At 43.5% G+C, this 18822-nt stretch overlaps 1 protein-coding gene across 1 annotated transcript in view; it reads left to right on the forward strand.

Annotated features, from left to right (window-relative positions):
* The window catches only part of inppl1a (inositol polyphosphate phosphatase-like 1a), a 105240-nt gene that overhangs the window by 75902 nt on the left and 10516 nt on the right, over positions 1–18822 (forward strand). The window contains exons 20-22 of the mRNA XM_043692726.1: positions 1770–1845; positions 3235–3375; positions 8984–9761. Of these exons, the coding sequence (XP_043548661.1) occupies positions 1770–1845; positions 3235–3375; positions 8984–9761 (995 nt within the window). The remainder of the gene's footprint in view (positions 1–1769; positions 1846–3234; positions 3376–8983; positions 9762–18822) is intronic.

Consider the following 18822-nt stretch of genomic DNA (forward strand, 5'->3'; position numbering starts at 1 on the left):
TCAGCTCCCTACTGTACTCACTGTATACTCATGACTGCATCACCAAGTACCAGACTAATGCCATTTACAAGTTCATTGATGACACCACTATAGTCAGTCGTATCTCAGATGGCGACGCAACAGAATACAGACAGGAGATGGAAAACCTGGAAAAATGGTGCACTGAGAACAACCTAGCTCTAAATGCCGACAAAACCAAGGAACTCATTATTGACTTTCGGTGGGATGTTACTCACGTCCCCCTAATATTAACAGCACAGAGATGGAACAAGTGGAGAGTGTCAAGCTCCTGGGAGTGGTCATCCACTACAAGCTTTCTTGGTCTCTTCATGCAGACGGGGAGAAAGTGAGGTCTGCAGATGCTGGAGATCAAAGTTGAAACTTTATTGCTGGAACAGCACAGCAGGTCAGGCAGCATCCAGGGAACAGGAGATTCGACGTTTCGGGCACAGGCCCTTCTTCATGCAGACACAATGGTTACAAAGGCCCAACAATATCTCCTCTTCCTTAGGCAGCTGAGGAAATTTGGCATGACAGCAAATACCCTTGCCAACTTTTATAGGTGTGCCATCAAGAGCATCCGTCTGGATGTATCACTACCTGGTATGGCAACTGTGCCATTCAAAATCAAAGACCGTTACAGAGAGTGGTGAACTCAGCCCAGGCAATCACACAGGCCAACCTCCCATCTATAGAATCCATCTACCAGGCCCGCTGTCAAGGAAAGGCCGCCAGCATTCTCAAAGATCCATCCCACCTGGCAATGTTTTTCTACAACCTCTACCATCAGGGAGAAGGAACAGAAGCCTGAACACACGCACCAGCCGGTTTCGTAACAGTTTCTTCCCACTATTGTTAGAATGCTGAATGGACTCTCAAACTCTTAACTTCGCCTGTACCTGTGTTTTGGTTTTCGTCACTGTTTACCTATTATTTACTTATCTCCGCTGCTTAACTCTGATGTGCCTGTATTGCTCGCAAGACAAAGCTTTTCACTGTGCCTCGGTACACGTGACAATAAATTCAATTCAATTCCCAAAGTGGCACTAGCCCCAGAAATTGGTAAAGAGGACTTTGCAGGGTTGAGTTTGCTGTTGTCATTTCCAGTTCCTAGTGAATGCCAAGCGGTCTGTCTGGTTTTATTCTTTCCTTGGGATTCTTAGCAGATAATATAACTGAATATTTTGCTTGGACACATCAGCAGGCAGTTTGTGTTATAGCTTTTTGAACCACACATATCAGTTTCATTTTGATGAAATGAAGAATGCTAGCTCACCTGGGACATTGAGGGATCTCGGCATCATTGGAGCACTCTCAGTATTATGTAGTGTTAGCTGAGATTCTTGTGCTAAAGTCTGCAGGGAAAAATTTAAACTCTCAAATCTCTTAACTCTTCTGAGGGTACTATCCACTGTGACGTGGTGAACAGCATGACAGCATTGTGAAGTGCAGGTTTGCTGGCCAATTAGCTCACCAAAGTTTATAGAACCTTGTAGATATCCTACTATTTTTAGTGGCTTAGTCATACTTTCAAAGTAGTTAATTGTGAAATGGGCTGATACTTTTCCGTCACAGTGGGCAGCATATTATTTAGTGGTGACGGTGTTCCAGCTCCATCTATTGGTACCAATGAGGTACAACACATCAAATTCCAGATCATTTCAATACTGTAAAATCGCTTAGATATTTAAGCTTTGATTTCACTCAGGAGAGTATTGCACTGAACACAGCACAACTGATGGTGTGAATGTCTCCACTGTTTTTCATAGAATGGATTAGAGTCGACAAGGATGAGACTGGAGCAACCAAAGGGAAGCCAGGATGTCGATTGAGCCAAGACTTCAAGTACGGTCATTTATTCCCTGATCTTTTCTTTCTTGGATGTCTGCAATTGCCAATTATACTGACTCTTCCTCCATGTCCAAGGGAAAGGGAGGGCTTCAGCATCTTTGGGAAACTGTCCCAGTCCTTTCAAGTGGGGCTGTATAGTAACAAATTTTGTTATGACAAATCACTCGGAAATTTACTGTCCTTTTAAGTTATTTAAAATCAAAGTTGATGTTGCAGTTACCTCAGCTCATCTGTTATTGAAAGCCTAAACCATCTCTGAACCTCTGGACTCCACTCTCAACACTTTTGCGGCTGACCTTCCACTTGCTGTGAACTGCAGGTCATCTAAGCCTTTGTAATTTCCTCTCTCTTTTCAATTTCCATTCATCCATTGCCCCTCAACTTGGTGATGTGCCCTGTCTTCCAGTTCAAGTTTTATATTCTCATTCCTTCTCTTCAAAATCCTCCACAGATTCTCTCTCCCTGTCTCAATAACTTCCTGCCATTCCTCCCATAACCACAGCCATCCAAGATCACTTTGTTCCTCGTCTATTATTAATTAATTCTGGCATCTTGTATTTTAAAAACGCTTACACTCATTTCTCCTCTCAATGGTTTTAAATCTGTGTCTCTGGTTGTTGACCCTCCTGCCACTGGAGACAGTTGCTGCTTATTTACTCCTTCAGAAGCATTTTTTGCACCTACAACTCGTACAGTCTCTGAGGACGAGGGCAGCAGGTTCACACAAACACGACCCCCTGCAAGTTCTCCTCCAAGACACTTGCCACCCAGCTTGGAAATATATCACTGTTCCTTCCGTGTTACACGGTCAGAATCTGAGAACACCTTCCCTAACAGCATTGTGGATATGCTGAAGTCACATGGGCTGCAGCAGTTCAAGAAGGCAGCTCACCTCCACCTTCCCCAGAATAATTAGAGATGGACAACCAATGTGGGCCTAGCTAGTGATGCCACATTGTGTGAATAAATCAAAGCAAAATTAATTTCTTCATGACTTGGAGCAGCTCTATTAAAAATCCCATAACCTGTTTTGTCAAGAGCATAACCCCAGCCTCTCCACGTACTGAAATCTCCAGTATCATTCTGGTAGATCTCTGCACCCTTGGATCTATCTTTCTATTTTTGATGTAAAATTTTGGTGTAAAAATGGGCCATTCTGTAGGTTTGATTACAAACTGGATTTAATGATCATTTGCACTCCCACTGGTTTGTAATCTCTATCTAACTTACTCAGCTTTGTGCCAAAGGTGATTTCTTCCCTCAGTAGTGTCAAAATTTCTTGCTGCTTTGCGTGAATCACAACAACAGAGTGGCGGCCTGATGCACAGATAATTGTGCATAGTTGAGTGATTTCAGCTTTAACGCTTGGATCTCATCTTTCAGAGCAACCTCAAAGAAGCTGGCTTCTGCAGACAACATGGGAATTCAGCTTGGGAAACCACCATGTGAAGAGGTGGAGAAACCCAGTTGTACTGCCATGGGGCGCGCACCAATTCCACTTCCTGGGGCAACTGCTGAAGACAGGTAGAAACCGTGGGGTCTGGGGGAAGATCATTTCTAGAGAAGTGCTGTGGGCCATCAGCAAACCCAGAATTTTATTTCACAATAATGAATGCCTCATGAACTAATAATAACTCTCAGTTTATTATTACGACCAAGCTAGGCAACCAACTACTTCAAGAGGAATGGAGATAGTATGGTAGGACCAGCTCCAGGTGAATCTGTAAATAAGCTCCAATTTGTTGAAGAACCTAGTGAAATATTCCAAACCTGCAGGTTAGAGAATGGAAGCTGTTTGAGGAAGAGCTAGTAATCCCATTAGAATAGATGAAAACTTGTAGTCATGCCACATTAGTTATCGAAGTTGTAAACAACTAAGCTAAGGAGAGGAGGAGGCTGCACAAACATGTTCACTGGCAAGGGTTGGAAGTTCTAAAGGGAGTGCAGCTTGTCAATGCGAAAGGTGAGACTGATGTATTTGCAACCAAAAGTTCCACATGGACAATCCATGTGGGCCCCTTTCTGAGGTCATCATAGATGCTAGTCTTCAGCCAATTTGATTCATTCCACAAAGCACTGAGTCAAGCAAAGGCTATGGGCCCTGACAAATACCTGACTGTGGTGGTGAAGGCTTTCACTCCATAATTAATGGTGACCCAGTCAAGCTGTAGCAGTACAGCTACAACAGATGTATACCTGACACTCTGGAAAATTGCCCAGAAATGTCTACTTGATAAAAAGCAAGACAAATTCAACCTGGCCATTTACTGCCCTATCAGTCTATTTTCGATCAACGGTGAAATGATGGAAGAGGAAATGTAAGTGTAGAAATAAAAGTGAGCGAGAATATAAAAACAGAGAGTAAGAGTTTTGATAAATTTTTAAATAGAAGAGTTAACAAAGTGAGCGTTGGTCCTTTGTAAGGTTAGACTGCATAATTATTTTGAAATAAGAAAATGGCAAACGAATTGCATAAGTATTTATAGAGGGTACAGGTAACATCCCAGAAGCTGTGCTAGATCAGGAAATAGAAGCTCTGGAAAATTACAATCTCCAGTCAAGTAAATCTTTGGTGCTGTAAGCTGTCAAGTACCTGGGTTCTGAATGACTACAACTTAGTCTTAAAGAAGTGATTAGAGAGAGAGTTCAAGCATTGCTTTTGATTTTCCAAAGTTGCTTTGATTAAAGGTCAGTCCTATTTGATTGGAAGATATGGGAGTGAAGACCAGTAATTCCCCTGGATCTGATGGGATGCATCCTAGGATTTTAAAGAAAGTAGCTGCATGGATAGTGGATGCACTGAAAGTGACCTTCCAAAAATCCTTGGGTTCTGGAAAAGTCGCAGAGGATTGGAAAAGTATCAATATAAAATCCTTATTTAAAAAGAGGAGGAGACAGAAAAACCAGTACCTGTAAGCCAGTTAGCTTAATGCACTATTGGAATAGTGTTCTACAGTCTGTTATTAAGGATGTATTTAAAAATACACAATATGATCAAGCAGAGACCGCATAGCTTCACGAAGGGGAAGTCATGTCTGACAAATTGGTTAGAATTCTTTGAGGAAGCAGCAAGCAGGGTAGGTCAAGGGCAAGCACTTGCTGTAAAATGTTTAGATTTCCAGGAATAGTTTGATAAGGTATCGTATGTTAGGCTACTTAAAATAAGGACCTGTGGTATTCGAAACAGTATATTAGCTGGATAGAGAATTGGTTAATTAATAGAAAACAGAGTTGGAATAAAAGGGGACATGTTTTCAGAATGGCAATTTGGAACTAGTGGAGTGCCACAGGAATCAGTGCAGGTACGCAGTTATTTAGAATGTATATTAATAACTTGGATGAGGAAAGTGAATGCATTGTCACCAAGTTTGTACTTGTCCCAAAAATAGGTAAGAAAGCAAGTAGTGAGGATGAGACAGAGTATGCCGAGGGACGTAGACAGGTTTAAGCAAGAGGGCAGAAACAAGGCAGATGAAATTAAATGTGGGAAAATGTGAGGTTATGCACTTTGACCAGAAGCATGAAGGAGCTGAATAATATTTAAGTGGAGAAAGATTACAGATACCTTGGGTATAGAGGAATCTGCATAAATCAAAGTTAGCATCCCAAGTTCAGCAGATAATAGGGAAGGTAAATGGAATTTATACCATAAGACACAGGAACAGAAATTAGGCGATTCAGCCCTTCGAACCTGCTCCACCATTTAATCATGGCTAAGTTTCTCAACCCCATTCTCCCACTTTCTCCCCATAACCCATGATCCCCATGACAATCAAGGACCTAGCTATGTCCGTCTTAAATATATTCAATGACCTGGCCTCCACAACCTTCTGTGGCTGTGAATTTTATAGATTCACCACCCTTTGACTAAATAAGTTTCTCCTTATCACCATTCTCAAAGGTCTTTCCATTACTCCAAGGCTGTGCCCCCGGGTGCTAGTCTCCTCTACCAATGGACGCATCTTGCCAACATTCATCCTGTCCAGACCATTCAGTATTCTGTAAGTTTCAATTATTCTCTAAGTTTCAATTAGATCTCCTCTTATCCTTCTAAACTACATTAGATTAGATTAGATTACATTAGATTACATTACAATGTGGAAACAGGCCCTTCGGCCCAACATGTCCACACCGACCCGCCAAAGCGCAACCCACCCATACCCCTACGTTTACCCCTTACCTAACACTACGGGCAATTTAGCATGGCCAATTCACCTGACCTGCACATCTTTGGATTGTGGGAGGAAACCGGAGCACCTGGAGGAAACCCACGCAGACACGGGGAGAATGTGCAAACTACATTGTGTATAGACCTAAGTTCTCAAACATTACTCACATGTTAAGCTTTTCATTCCTGGGACCATTCTCGTGAACCTCCTCTGGACCCGCTCTAGGGCCAGTGCATCCTTCCTGAGATACAATATGAATGGTGACCTTTATTACAAAGGGTTTTGAGTATATGAGTGGAGAGATCATGTGAAAACTATACAAAGCACTAGTCATGTCATAGCTGGAATACTGAACAGTTTTAGTCCCCTCATCTGAGGAAAGATATGTTGTCATCCAGAAAATGTTCACTTTGCTGAAGGCTAATTTGATTCAAAATGTTAGCATCTGTGGAAGGAAAGCAGATTTGCCAGACCTGCTGAGTTTCTTCAGCAATTTCTGATTTTGTTTCGCTAGGCTGATTCTGGGTATAAACAGGGTAAAAACAATGACTGCAGATGCTGGAAACCAGATTCTGGATTAGTGGTGCTGGAAGAGCACAGCATTTCAGGCAGTATCCAAGGAGCAGCGAAATCGACGTTTCGGGCAAAAGCTCTTCATCAGGAATAAAGGCAGAGAGCCTGAAGCGTGGAGAGATAAGCTAGAGGAGGGGGGGGAGTGGGGAGAAAGTAGCATAGAGTACATTGGGGGAGGGGATGAAGGTGATAGGTCAGGGAGGAGTCCACCTTGATGCCCTGGGGTTGAAGTGTTCCGAGGCGGAAGATAAAGGCGTTCTTCCTCCAGGCGTCGGGTGGTGAGGGAGCGGCGGTGAAGGAGGCCCAGGACCTCCATGTCCTCGGCAGAGTGGGAGGGGGAGTTGAAATGTTGGGCCATGGGGCGGTGTGGTTGATTGGTGCCGGTGTCCCGGAGATGTTCCCTAAAGCACTCTGCTAGGAGGCGCCCAGTCTCCCCAATGTAGAGGAGACCGCATCACAGATACAATAAATGGTATTAATGGATGTGCAGGTATACAATAAATATGGCAAGATTGTCTTATGAGGAGAGGTTGGACTTCTGTTCATTAGAGTTTAAAAGAATGGGAGTTGACCTTACTGAAACATATAAGATTTTTAGGGGACTTGGCAGGGTAGGTGCAGAAAGACTGCTTATGGACCAGAGGACATAACCTCAGGATAAATTGTTGCCCATTAAAGACAAAGATGAGGAGGAATTTCTTCTCTGAGGATAGTAAACCTGTGGAATTCTTTACTGCAGAGGGCAGCAGAGGCTGGGTCATTAAATATCTTCAAGGTTGAAACAGGCAGATTTTTAATCATGGGTTGTGAGAAAAGACAGGAAAGTGGAGTTGACAATTATCAGATCAACCATGATCAAATTGATTATTGGTGGAGCAGACTTGATGGGCTAAATGGCTGACTTCTGCTCGTATTTCATAGTTTTATGGTGAATGTGACTTTTTTTAATCCTAGTCAGTCTAACCTGTTCGGTGGGAAAGTTTAGAATTCTGAGAGACAGAATATATCTGCACTTGGAGAAACATGGATTAATCAACAATACCCAGCATTGATTTGTTAAAGAAACATCATATTTCAAAAAATTGTATTAAATGCTATGAAGAGGGCAGTGATGATTTTGATAAAGTCCCTCATGATACATCGGTTAAGGAGGTGAGAGCCCATAAAATCAAGTGGCACATTGGATTCACATTTGCCTGAGAGGCAGGAAGGAATGGGTGATGGTAGAGGGATGTTTCTATGACTGGAAGTCTATTTCCAGTGAGTTCCACAGGGCTTGGTGCTGGGGCCTTTGCTGTTCATAGTCTGTGTTAATGACTTCAACTTAAATGTGAGAGCTATGATCATGAGGTCCAACAAAAACAGTGAGTGGTAAATGATGGGGAGTACACCTGCAAACTGCAGGAATATTTTAATGGACTGTTCAGCTGGACAGAGCAGTGGCAATTGGAATTCAAACTGGAAAAATATAAGATTATGCACTTAGGGAGGGTTAACAAGCATGCAATAAGACTGGCAAGTACTGAGGATCAGAACGACCTTGATTAGCATATCCAAAGATCCATGAAGGCAGCAGGACAAATAGGTAAGGTGGTTAAAAAGGCATATGGGATACTTGCCTTTATTAGCTTGACTATAGAATATATGAGCAGGGTGGTTAAGGATGTACTTTCGCCTGGAGTTTACTGCCTGAAAGGATAATTGAGTCACAAATGCTCTCAGCACTTGAACAGTATTTAAATGTTCACTTGTGTTGTTCCATTTTGTATATCCATTATGTCAAAAAACACTTACATCATGTCACGTGTGTTGCCCATCTTGAGTTGCCTTTGACGTCATGTGAGCAAGATCCCTTCCTTGAGGGGTGTGATTTGATTTTAAACATCACCCACTGGTTTCATTTCTATTAACAAAGAGCTCTCTCTGCTCTTGATACTGCTGTACAGTAGAAAGTTCAGTCAATTCACAGGTACAATCTCTGTCATACAATAATGAGATGATGAACACATCTATCCTGGTGATGTTGTTTGATGAATGAATAATAGCTTCCAGGGAACCAGGAGAATTCCCCCACATTTTCAGAGTAACATCTTGAAATCTTCAGCTGACACTTGGGACCTTCGGTCAGTGTCGTAGTCCTCTGTATTGCTATGTGCAAATGAATCCTCTAGTACGGCCTAGATATTAAATCTACAACCTTTAGACTCTGAGACAAGTGTCCTCCCCACTGAGCCATGGCTGACACATGAGTGAGTTGGTGGGAGCTGGCCAGTGCCAATGGATCCCTTACTCCCATGAGGATCAGAAAATTTTTAAAATTGAGATATGACTTTGTGTTGTTTTTATCTAAACTGGTGCAGATAACCTGACCTTGAATGTATTTTCCTCAGATCAAAACAGCAAGAGATTTACTCTGATGCAGATGCTCTGTGTTTGAAGAATAGTTTCAACAATCCAGCTTACTACATCTTGGAGGGAGTGCCACATCAGCAAGCTGCACTGCTGTCACCAGAGCACCAGGCTTCAGCCTTTTCCAAGATAGGACAGAAAAGCAAAAACCAGGCAACACTCGGTTCACAAGATAGGAAACGCAATCATTCGGGGCGCCTTCCATTAACGAGTGAGGAGGGATCCCTATCAGATGATGAGAATTCGAACCATAATCGACCACCACCCGATTACCCCCCTCCTCCTCTACCCAAGGCAGTGGAGTTGGATATGGTTGATAATCCTTTCTATGCTTCCTCAAAGGAACTCCAGCGACCCAAAACAGGGCCAGCCAGGGATGAGCTGGACCCCAGAAACCCTGGTGCTAAGCACCGGACTCCCACTGAACCTTCAGAAGCCAAGGCCTCGCTTCCGCCAAAAGCACACCCTAAGCCGCAGCTGGTCTCCGGCACACCACACGTGGCCAGCCCCTTTCTGACTGACCAATGCAACACTCCCTACCAAGGCATAGTCGATGACCGATCCTACTCTGCCCTTCAGATGGCCAAGAGTCTCAGTGAGGTGGACTACCCGGCGGGCAAGATTGAGCCTATACCAAGAAATCCTCCACTACCGGTGAAAGGCCAGCTTCCCCGAGGACTGCTCCCTGACTACAGCAGACCCACGTCCTTCCCTTCACGCTCCATAAAGGAAAGCATCGAAGAGGACATGGCTGAAGAGGTGAGTGTTAGGAGAGGTTTGGGGATCGGCAGCACGAGAATGACTGTAATAGTTGATGTCCTTTCGATTCTTCTTGTGCGCTCTGTCAAAACATCACTCATGCAGAGTCATGAGGGCCAGGAAATCATTGCATACAAACATAAGATTTTTGCCCCAAAGCTCTATGGATATTACGTGCATGATGAGCCGCCAATCTAACATCATAACATTGAGCATCATTAAATGGCCATCTAGCCCCAAAGCCTGTTCTGCTGTTTGAACACAGCCAGTCTGTATCACAAATACACTTAGCTGCTTTTTGTTTGATTTGCTTTGAGACCTATGTCCATCAGTGGAAAAGTAAGGAGGCCATTAGCCTGTTCAGTAAGGTCATAGATGATCTTTATCTTAACTTTATTTTTCCAACTTTATTCCATATCCTTTCCTTACTCAACAAACACATATAACTCTCAACCTTGAAATGTTTTCACTTATTCTGAGTCTTTTCGTGAAGCGAAATTCAGATTTCCATTAGATGTTCTGTGACAAAAAGTGCTTCCTCATTTACTGCCTGCCTCTACAATTGTTCCTTTGTATCGATTCCATCTATTGTTTTTTTAACCTCAGTCAAATTACCTTCTATGCTCAAGGGAATACAAGCTTAAAAAAGAGACTATGCTGACAAAGCAATTTGTCCTCCACCCATCAGGTCAGAATGACCAGAATACCAAATTGTGAAAGTGTTGGAATGCTGAATGTGAATGGATCAGTGAGGATGTGCTTGTTCTAGACAGTAGTGGAGAACCTATTGGTGGATTTCTTAATTAGTAATTCTAAGAAAAGGCTTTCATTTGACTGCTCAATTTCAAAGGTGAATTTGAGCCAGTTAAGGGGTTGAACAAAATTTGTACAGGCAGCTACAAGTTCTCATCCAGCAAAGGTCTCAGCTATATATCAGAAAGGGAGAGGAGGTTAGAGATCATTCAGTCGATAGAACACTACAGCGCAATACAGGCTCCCCGGCCATCGATGTTGCGCTGACCTGTGAAATCAATCTAAAGTTTATCTATCCTACACAATTCCATTATTGGGCGGCACGGTGGCACAGTGGGTTAGCACTGCTGCCTCACAGCGCCAGAGACCCGGGTTCAATTCCCGCCTCAGGCGACTGACTGTGTGGAGTTTGCACATTCTCCCCGTGTCTGCGTGGGTTTCCTCCGGGTGCTCCGGTTTCCTCCCACAGTCCAAAGATGTGCAGGTCAGGTGAATTGGCCATGCTAAATTGTCCGTAGTGTTAGGTAAGGAGTAAATGTCGGGGTATGGGTGGTTTGCGCTTCGGCGGGTCGGTGTGGACATGTTGGGCCGAAGGGCCTGTTTCCACACTGTAAAGTAATCTAATCTAATCTAATCTGTAAAGTAATCTAATCTAATCTAATTATCATCCATATATTTATCCAGTGACCGTTTAAGTATCCTTTAAGTTGGTGAGTCTACTAATGTTGCACCTTTACTACTCTCTGCATATAAAACCCTCCTCTGACATCTGTCCTATATCTATTACCCCTCAATTTAAAGCTATGTCCCCTCATGTTAGCCATCACTCATCAAGGAAAAAGGCTCTCACTGTCCATCCTATCTAATCTTCTGATCTTCTTGTATGTCTCTACTAAGTTACCTCTTAACCTAACGAAAACAGCCTCAAGTTCCTCAGCTTTTCCTCATAAGACCTTGCCTCCATACCAGGCAACATCCTGGTACAGCTTCTCTGCATCCTTTCCAATGCTTCCACCTCCTTCCTATAATGCAGTGACCAGAACTGTGCACAATACTCCAAGTGCAGCCGTTTTGTACGGTTTTAACATGACCTCATAGTGCCGAAGCTCAGTCCCTCTACCAATAAAAGCCAACACAACTTCTTAACAACCCTATCAGCCTGAGTGGCAACTTTCAGGGATCTATGTACATGAGCACAGATGTCTCTGCTCATCCACACTACCAAGAATCTTACCATTAACCCAGTATCCTCTATTCCTGTTACTCCTTAGATTCAGTTAATAAATCTGTCATATAAAGCTGACCTTGGTGATGGTGACCATGTCATCATTTTTCAAAAGAGGATGGCATAGTGGCTCAGTGGTTAGCGCTGCTGCCTCACAGAGCCAGGGTCAATTCCAGCCTCTGGTGACTGTGTGGAGGTTGCACATTCTCCCCGTGTCTGTGTGGGTTTCCTCCAGGTGCTCTGGTTTCCTCCCACAATCCAAAGATGTGCAGGTCAGGTGAATTGGTCATGCTAAATTTAGCAAAATGCTAAATTGCCTGTAGTGCTCGGTGCATTAGTCAGAGGGAAATGGATCAGGGTGAGTTACTCTTCAGAGGATCGCTGTGGACTGGTTGGGCCTTTCTGATATATAGCTGTAGGGAATCTAATCCTTCTAAAGTGAATCACCTCACATTTTCGCATTAAACTCTATTTGCCACCTCCTCCGTTCAGCTCTGCAGCTTATCTAGGTCCCTCTATAACCTGCAACATCCTTCCACTCTGTCCACAACTCCACCGACTTTAGTGTCATCTGCAAATTTACTAACCTATCCTTCTACATCCTCATCCAGGTCATTTATAAAAATGACACACAGTAGTGGCTCCAAAACCGATCCTTGCGGTACACTACTAGTAACTGAACTCCAGAATGAACATTTCCCATCAACCACCACCCTCTGTTTACTTTTAGCTGGCCAACTTCTGATCCAAACCGTTAAATCACCTCCAATCCCATGCCTCCTTATTTTCTGCAGTAGCCTAGCATGGGGAACCTTATCAAACGTTTTACTGAAACCCATATACACCACATCAACTACTTTACGCTCATCCACCTGTTTGGTCAACTTCTCAAAGAACTCAGTAAGGTTTGTGAGGCACGACCTACCCTTCACAAAACCGTGTTGACTATCTCTAATGAAATCATTCCTTTCTAGATAATTATAATTCCTGTCTCTTAAAATCCTTTCCAACACTTTACCCACAATCCAAGTAAGGCTCACTGGTCTATAATTACCAGTGTTGTCTGTATTCCCTTTCTTGAACAAGGGGACAACATTTGCTATCCTCCAGTCTTCTGGCACTATTCCTGTAGACAATGACGATATAAAGATCAAAACCAAAGGCTCTGCAATCTCCTCCCTGGCTTCCCAGAAAATCCTAGGATAAATTCCATCCAGCCCAGGGACTTAGCTATTTTCACTCTTTCCAGAATTGCTAGCACCTCCTCCTTATGAACCTCAATCCCGTCTAGTCCAATAGCCTGTATTTCAGTATTCTCCTTGACAACATTGTCTTTTACCTGTGTGAATACTGACGAAAAATATTCATTTAGCACCTTTCCTATCTTTTCAGACTCCACACACAACTTCCCACTACTGTCCTTGACAAGCCCTACTCTTACTCTAATCATTCTTTTTAGATTAGATTACTTACAGTGTGGAAACAGGCCTTTCGGCCCAACAAGTCCACACCGCCCCGCCGAAGCGCAACCCACCCATACCCCTACATGTAGCCCTTACTTAATACTACGGGCAATTTAGCATGGCCAATTCACCTGACCTGCACATCTTTGGACTGTGGGAGGAAACCGGAGCACCCGGAGGAAACCCATGCAGACGCAGGGAGAACGTGCAAACTCCACACAGTCAGTCGCCTGAGGCAGGAATTGAACCCAGGTCTCTGGTGCTGTGAGGCAGCAGTGCTAACCACTGTGCCACCGTGCTGCCCTGACATAGCTATAGAAAGGGTTTTCCTTGATCCTACCTGCAAAAGACTTCTCATGTCCCCTCCTGGCTCTTCGTAGCTCTCTCTTTAGGTCTTTCCTGACTAACTTGTAACACTCAAGTGTCCCAACTGAGCATTCACGCTTCATTTTTGCATAAGCCTCCTACCTCTTGACAAGCGATTCAACTTCTTTAGTAAAGCACGGTTCCCTTTCTCGACCACTTCCTCCCTGCCTGACCAGCATATACTTATCAAGGACATACAGTAGTGTCCCTTGAACAAGCTCCGCATTTCAATTGTGCCCATCCCCTGCAGTTTCCTTCCCCATCCTATGCATCCTCAATTTTGCTGAATCACCTCATAATTGCCTTTCCCCCAGCTATAGCACTTGCCCTGAGGCATATACCTATCCCTTTCTATCGCTAAAGTAAACATAACCAAATTGTGGTCACTATCTCCAAAGTGCTCACCTATCTCCAAATCTAACCCCTGGCCTGGTTCATTACCCAGTACCAAATCCAATGCAGCCTCGCCTCTTGTTGGCCTATCTATATACTGTGTCAGGAAACCCTCCTGCCCACATTGAACAAAAACCGACCTAACTAAGGTACTCAAACTATAGCATTTCCAGTCAATATTTGGAAAGTTAAAGTCCCCCATAACAACCACTGTTACTTTCACTCCTATCCAGAATTATCTTTGCAATCCTTTCCCCTACATCTCTGGAACTATTCGGATGTCTGTAGAAAACTCCCAATAGAGTGACCTCCTTTCTTGTTTCTAACCTCAGCCCATACTACCTCAGTAGATGAGTCCACATCAAATGTCCTTTCTGCCACCATGATACTGTCCTTGACTAACAATGCCACACGTTCCCCCTCTTTTACCATCTTCCTTGATCTTACAGGAACAACCATTCCTGCAACAACCATTCCTGTCCCTGTTCTTTGCATGTCTCCGAAATGGCCACACCATCAAAGTCCCGGGTACCACATCATGCTGCAAGTTCACCCACGTTATTGTGGGTGTTGAATTAGACACACTTCAAACCACCTTCCTGCCTGCCGGTACACTCCTGCGACCTTGAAACCTTATTCATGACCTCACTAATCTCAACCTCCTGTACGCTGGAGGTTCCCATCCCCCTGCTGAATGAGTTTAAATCGAAGAACATTAGCAAACCTGTTAGTCAGGTGCAGGCCATCCTGTTTGTAGAGGTTCCACCTGCACCAGAATGAGCCCCAATTATCCATATATCTGAATTCCTCTCTCCTGCACCATCCCTGTAGCTACGTGTTCAACTGCTCTCTCTCCTTATTCCTCACCTCGTTAGAACATGGCACAGGTAACAAACCAGAGATACAACTCTGTTTGTTCGAGCTGTCAGCTTCCACCCGAGTTCCTTGAATTTCTGCCTTAAATCCCCATCCCTTTTCCTGTCTAAGTCATTGGTGCCTATGTGGACCATGACTTGGGGCTGCTCCCCCTCCCCCTTATGGATCCCGAAAACATGATCCAATGCATCACGAACCTTGGCACCTGGGAGGCAACACACCCAACTACAAGTCTCGCTTGTTCCCACAGAATCTCCGATCTGTCCCCCTAACTATGTAGTTCCCAATGACTAATGCTATAATCCTCTTCCCCCTTCCCTTCTGAGCAACAGGGACAGACTCTATGCCAGAGACGTGTACCCCATGGCTTACCCCTGGTAAGTCATCACCCCTAACCGTATCCAAAACAGTATACTTGTTATTGAGGGGAACGACCACAGGGGACTGTAGTGTCTGCCTGTTCTCTTTCCATCACTTGACTGGAACCCATCTACCTTTTTCCTGTACCTGAGGTGTGACTACCTCCCTGTAACTCCTCTCAATTACCCCCTCAGCCTCCTGAATGAGTCGCATTTCAGCCAGCTCCAGTTCCCTAATGCGGTTCCGAGGAGCTGGAGTTAAGTGCACTTCCCACAGATGAAGTCAGTGAAGACACGAGTGGTGACCCACATTCTACAGGAGGAGCATGCAATTGCCCTAACATCCATACCTACTGTTCTGAATTCCCAAAGAGACTATTGGAAAAAAAAATTAGTAACCTTACCAAATCTGCGCAAAGAATCATCTTTTTGGTTAGAGGAGGAGGATGGGTGGGAGACACTACCTAAGTAGTGTTTCAGATAAAGCAACCGCTCAAATATATTACCTCACTTACTTAACCATCATGTGTCTGCTCCTGCTCAGTGTGCGCGATGCCTATTCACAACGTAACTTTTTATAGGATTAATTTACCTTCCCAGCAGTCCGGTGGTCCTCACTCTCACCACTCCCACTGCAAAAAAAATGTTTATGTGGAAGCTGGTCCAAAACGGTGTTCCACATGTGTTATCCATGGCATCATCTCCATTAATCAGAGTCCACTTACCAACCAATCAGCATCCTCTTTTCATAAGCATAAATTGTTGCTTCCTTTTGAGATTTGATGTTTTTGTTATTCTGCCTGATGACTGAAAATCAAAAAGCTTCAGTAGACTATTCTTTTCCACAAAGTTCAAGTTCTGTAACTTCCAGGCAATTATTAATGCAGATAAAGTTTATTTAAACCATCCTCAATTTGACACTTTTATGCCCAGTATCACTCATGTGAATGTGAACCCAATGCAGCTCAGGATGAATATACTGACTTCATGTTCCAGAATTAAAGGCAGTTAGCCCAGATGGGGTTGACCAAATCTTCTTATAAATCAAGCATTACTTTCTGTCTTTGTATTCCAGTCACCATTAAATGAAGGCCAACATCTTTGAAGCCTTTTCTGATTGCATTTTGTATACTTTGCTCCTTCATTGTTACTGTTTTCTCACTATTCAGGAGTTATTCTGATTTATCTTGTCTGATCTGAAGTGGGTAACCTCGCACTTCTCTACGATCCAGTTCATCTGTTATACTTTCCTTACTTGCTAAGTATGTCTGTGTCTCCTCATAACTTGCCCCTCCAATCCAGGTAGCTTACAGTGCTATCTGTAGGATAGCTAGCTGACTGCAAGACAGGGGGTAGGGAGTAAGGACAAAGGATAGCTATTCACTGGCAGCAAGTGGGAAATATCTTGCAAGACTAAGAGACAAATGTTGCATACACTTTATATTAACGATCATTTGTGGATCAAAACACAATTTCTAACTTTGCAGGAATGTCAAGTTGAGGGATGTAATTAACACTGAAACCACAGCAAGTTCCAGGAGGACCATAAGACTTGAAAGCAGAAGTCGGCCTTTCAGGCCCATCAAGTCTGCTCTGCTCTTCAAAAGATTAGTTGATCTGATAATCCTCAACTCCCTTTTCCTGCCTTTTCCTCAACTCTTGATTCCCTTACTGATTAAAACTCTATCTATCTCAGCCTTGAATATACTTAATGACACAGCTTCAACAGAGCTCCACAGTAAAGAATTCCACAGATTGGCTCCCATCTGTGAAGAAATTCCTCCTCATTTCTGTCTTAAATGTATGACCTCTTATTCTAAGATTATGTCTGCTGGTCCAAGACTCTCTTCCACAGGAGCAAACAACTCTATTTCTGTGTCTCCCCTGTTAAGTCTTCTAAAAATTTTACATGTTTCAATGAGGTCACCTCTCAGTCTTTTAAATTCTAATAAGTACAGTTCCAACCTACTCAATCTCTTCCCATAAAACAGTCTCTCTGGACCCGGGATCAGCCGAGTGAACCTTCTCTGGACTGCCTCCAATGCCAGTCTATCTTTCCTTAGATTAGGGCTCAAAGCTGTTCACAGTATTCCAAACATAGACTGACTAGTGCCTTGTATAGTGTTAGCAAGGTCTCCCTATTTTTATGCTCCATTCCCTTTGAAATGAAGGCCAACATTAGATTTGCTTTCCCTACTTTCTACTGAACTTGGATGCTGGTGCTCCCTCATTCCTCTCTTCTGTAACTTTCTGTAGTCTTTCTCTATTTAAGTAATGATCGCGTTCTTGGTTCGCCCTGCCAAAGTATATAACCTCGCATTTTGCCTCATTATATTTCCATCTTCCAAGTTTTTGCTGATTTGCTTAACCTTTTTTATATCCCTCTGCAAACTGTCATCCTCAGGCGAAAGTGGGTACTACAGTTGCTGGAGATTAGTCAAGATTGGAATGGTGGTGGAAAAGCACAGCAGGTCAGCCAGCCTCTCAGGGAATGTTCAAATTGTCATCCTCACCAATTGTCTTCCCACTATTTTTTGTCATCTGCAACCTTGGTGAAGGTACATAGGAAGAAATGAATAAATTTGTAGAATTTTAGTTCTATTCATTCATGGGATGTTGGTGCATTGGCTGGGCCAGCATTTTTTGCTTATCCCTATTGTCTTTGTGGTGATCGTGAGTTGCTTCTTGAAACGCTGAAGACCATTTAGCGTTGTTGGACCCTTGGATTTTGGCACAGCGAGACTGAGGGAATGGTGATATGGTGAATGGCTTGGAGGGAGACTTGCAGGGCTTGGCAGGTCCTGCTTCGAGCAGAATTTTGGCAGGTTATAAAAGTCCAAGAAATAGTTAATGGTTTTCAGGCTGTGGGAAAGGTTTATCATAGAGATGCCCGAAATCAGTGTTACAACCCTTGCTTTTCATAGTAAATGTTAATGTTCAAGACTTTGGACTAGGCAGCACAATTTCAAAAATTGCTAATCATGCCAAACATGGAAGCACTGAATATGTTGAGGAAGATAATGCAGAACTTCAAAAGGATGTAGACATGGCAAGCGACAGGAAATATTCATGCTGCACAAATGCAAGGCAATGATCATTCTCGAACAAGTGAGAATCTAACCTTTCCTTCTCAACATTTGCAAGCATAAGAGGTACAAGTTAGTAATTTTGCAGATGACACCAAAATTGGAGGTGTAGTGGACAGCGAGGAGGGTGACTTCAGATTACAACAGGATCTGGACTAGATGGGCCAATGGGCTCAGAAGTGGCAGATGGAGTTTAATTCAGATAAATGCGAGTTGCTGCATTTTGGAAAAGCAAATCTTAGCAGGACTTATACACTTAATGGTGAGGTCCTAGGGAGTTCTGGTCTCCTTCCTATCGGAAAGATGTTGTGAAACTTGAAAGGGTTCAGAAAAGATTTACAAGGATGTTGCCAGGGTTGGAGGATCTGAGCTACAGGGAGAGAGGCTGAACAGGCTGGGGATGTTTTCCCTGGAGCATCGGAGGCTGAGGGGTGACCTTATAGAGGTTTACAAAATTGAGGGGCATGGATAGGATAAATAGACAAAGTCTTTTCCCTTGGGTCGGGGAGTTCAGAACTAGAGGGCATAGGTTTCGGGTGA

The sequence above is a fragment of the Chiloscyllium plagiosum genome, chromosome 6, assembly GCF_004010195.1.
Source record: "Chiloscyllium plagiosum isolate BGI_BamShark_2017 chromosome 6, ASM401019v2, whole genome shotgun sequence".
In the NCBI taxonomy this organism is placed as follows: domain Eukaryota; kingdom Metazoa; phylum Chordata; class Chondrichthyes; order Orectolobiformes; family Hemiscylliidae; genus Chiloscyllium; species Chiloscyllium plagiosum.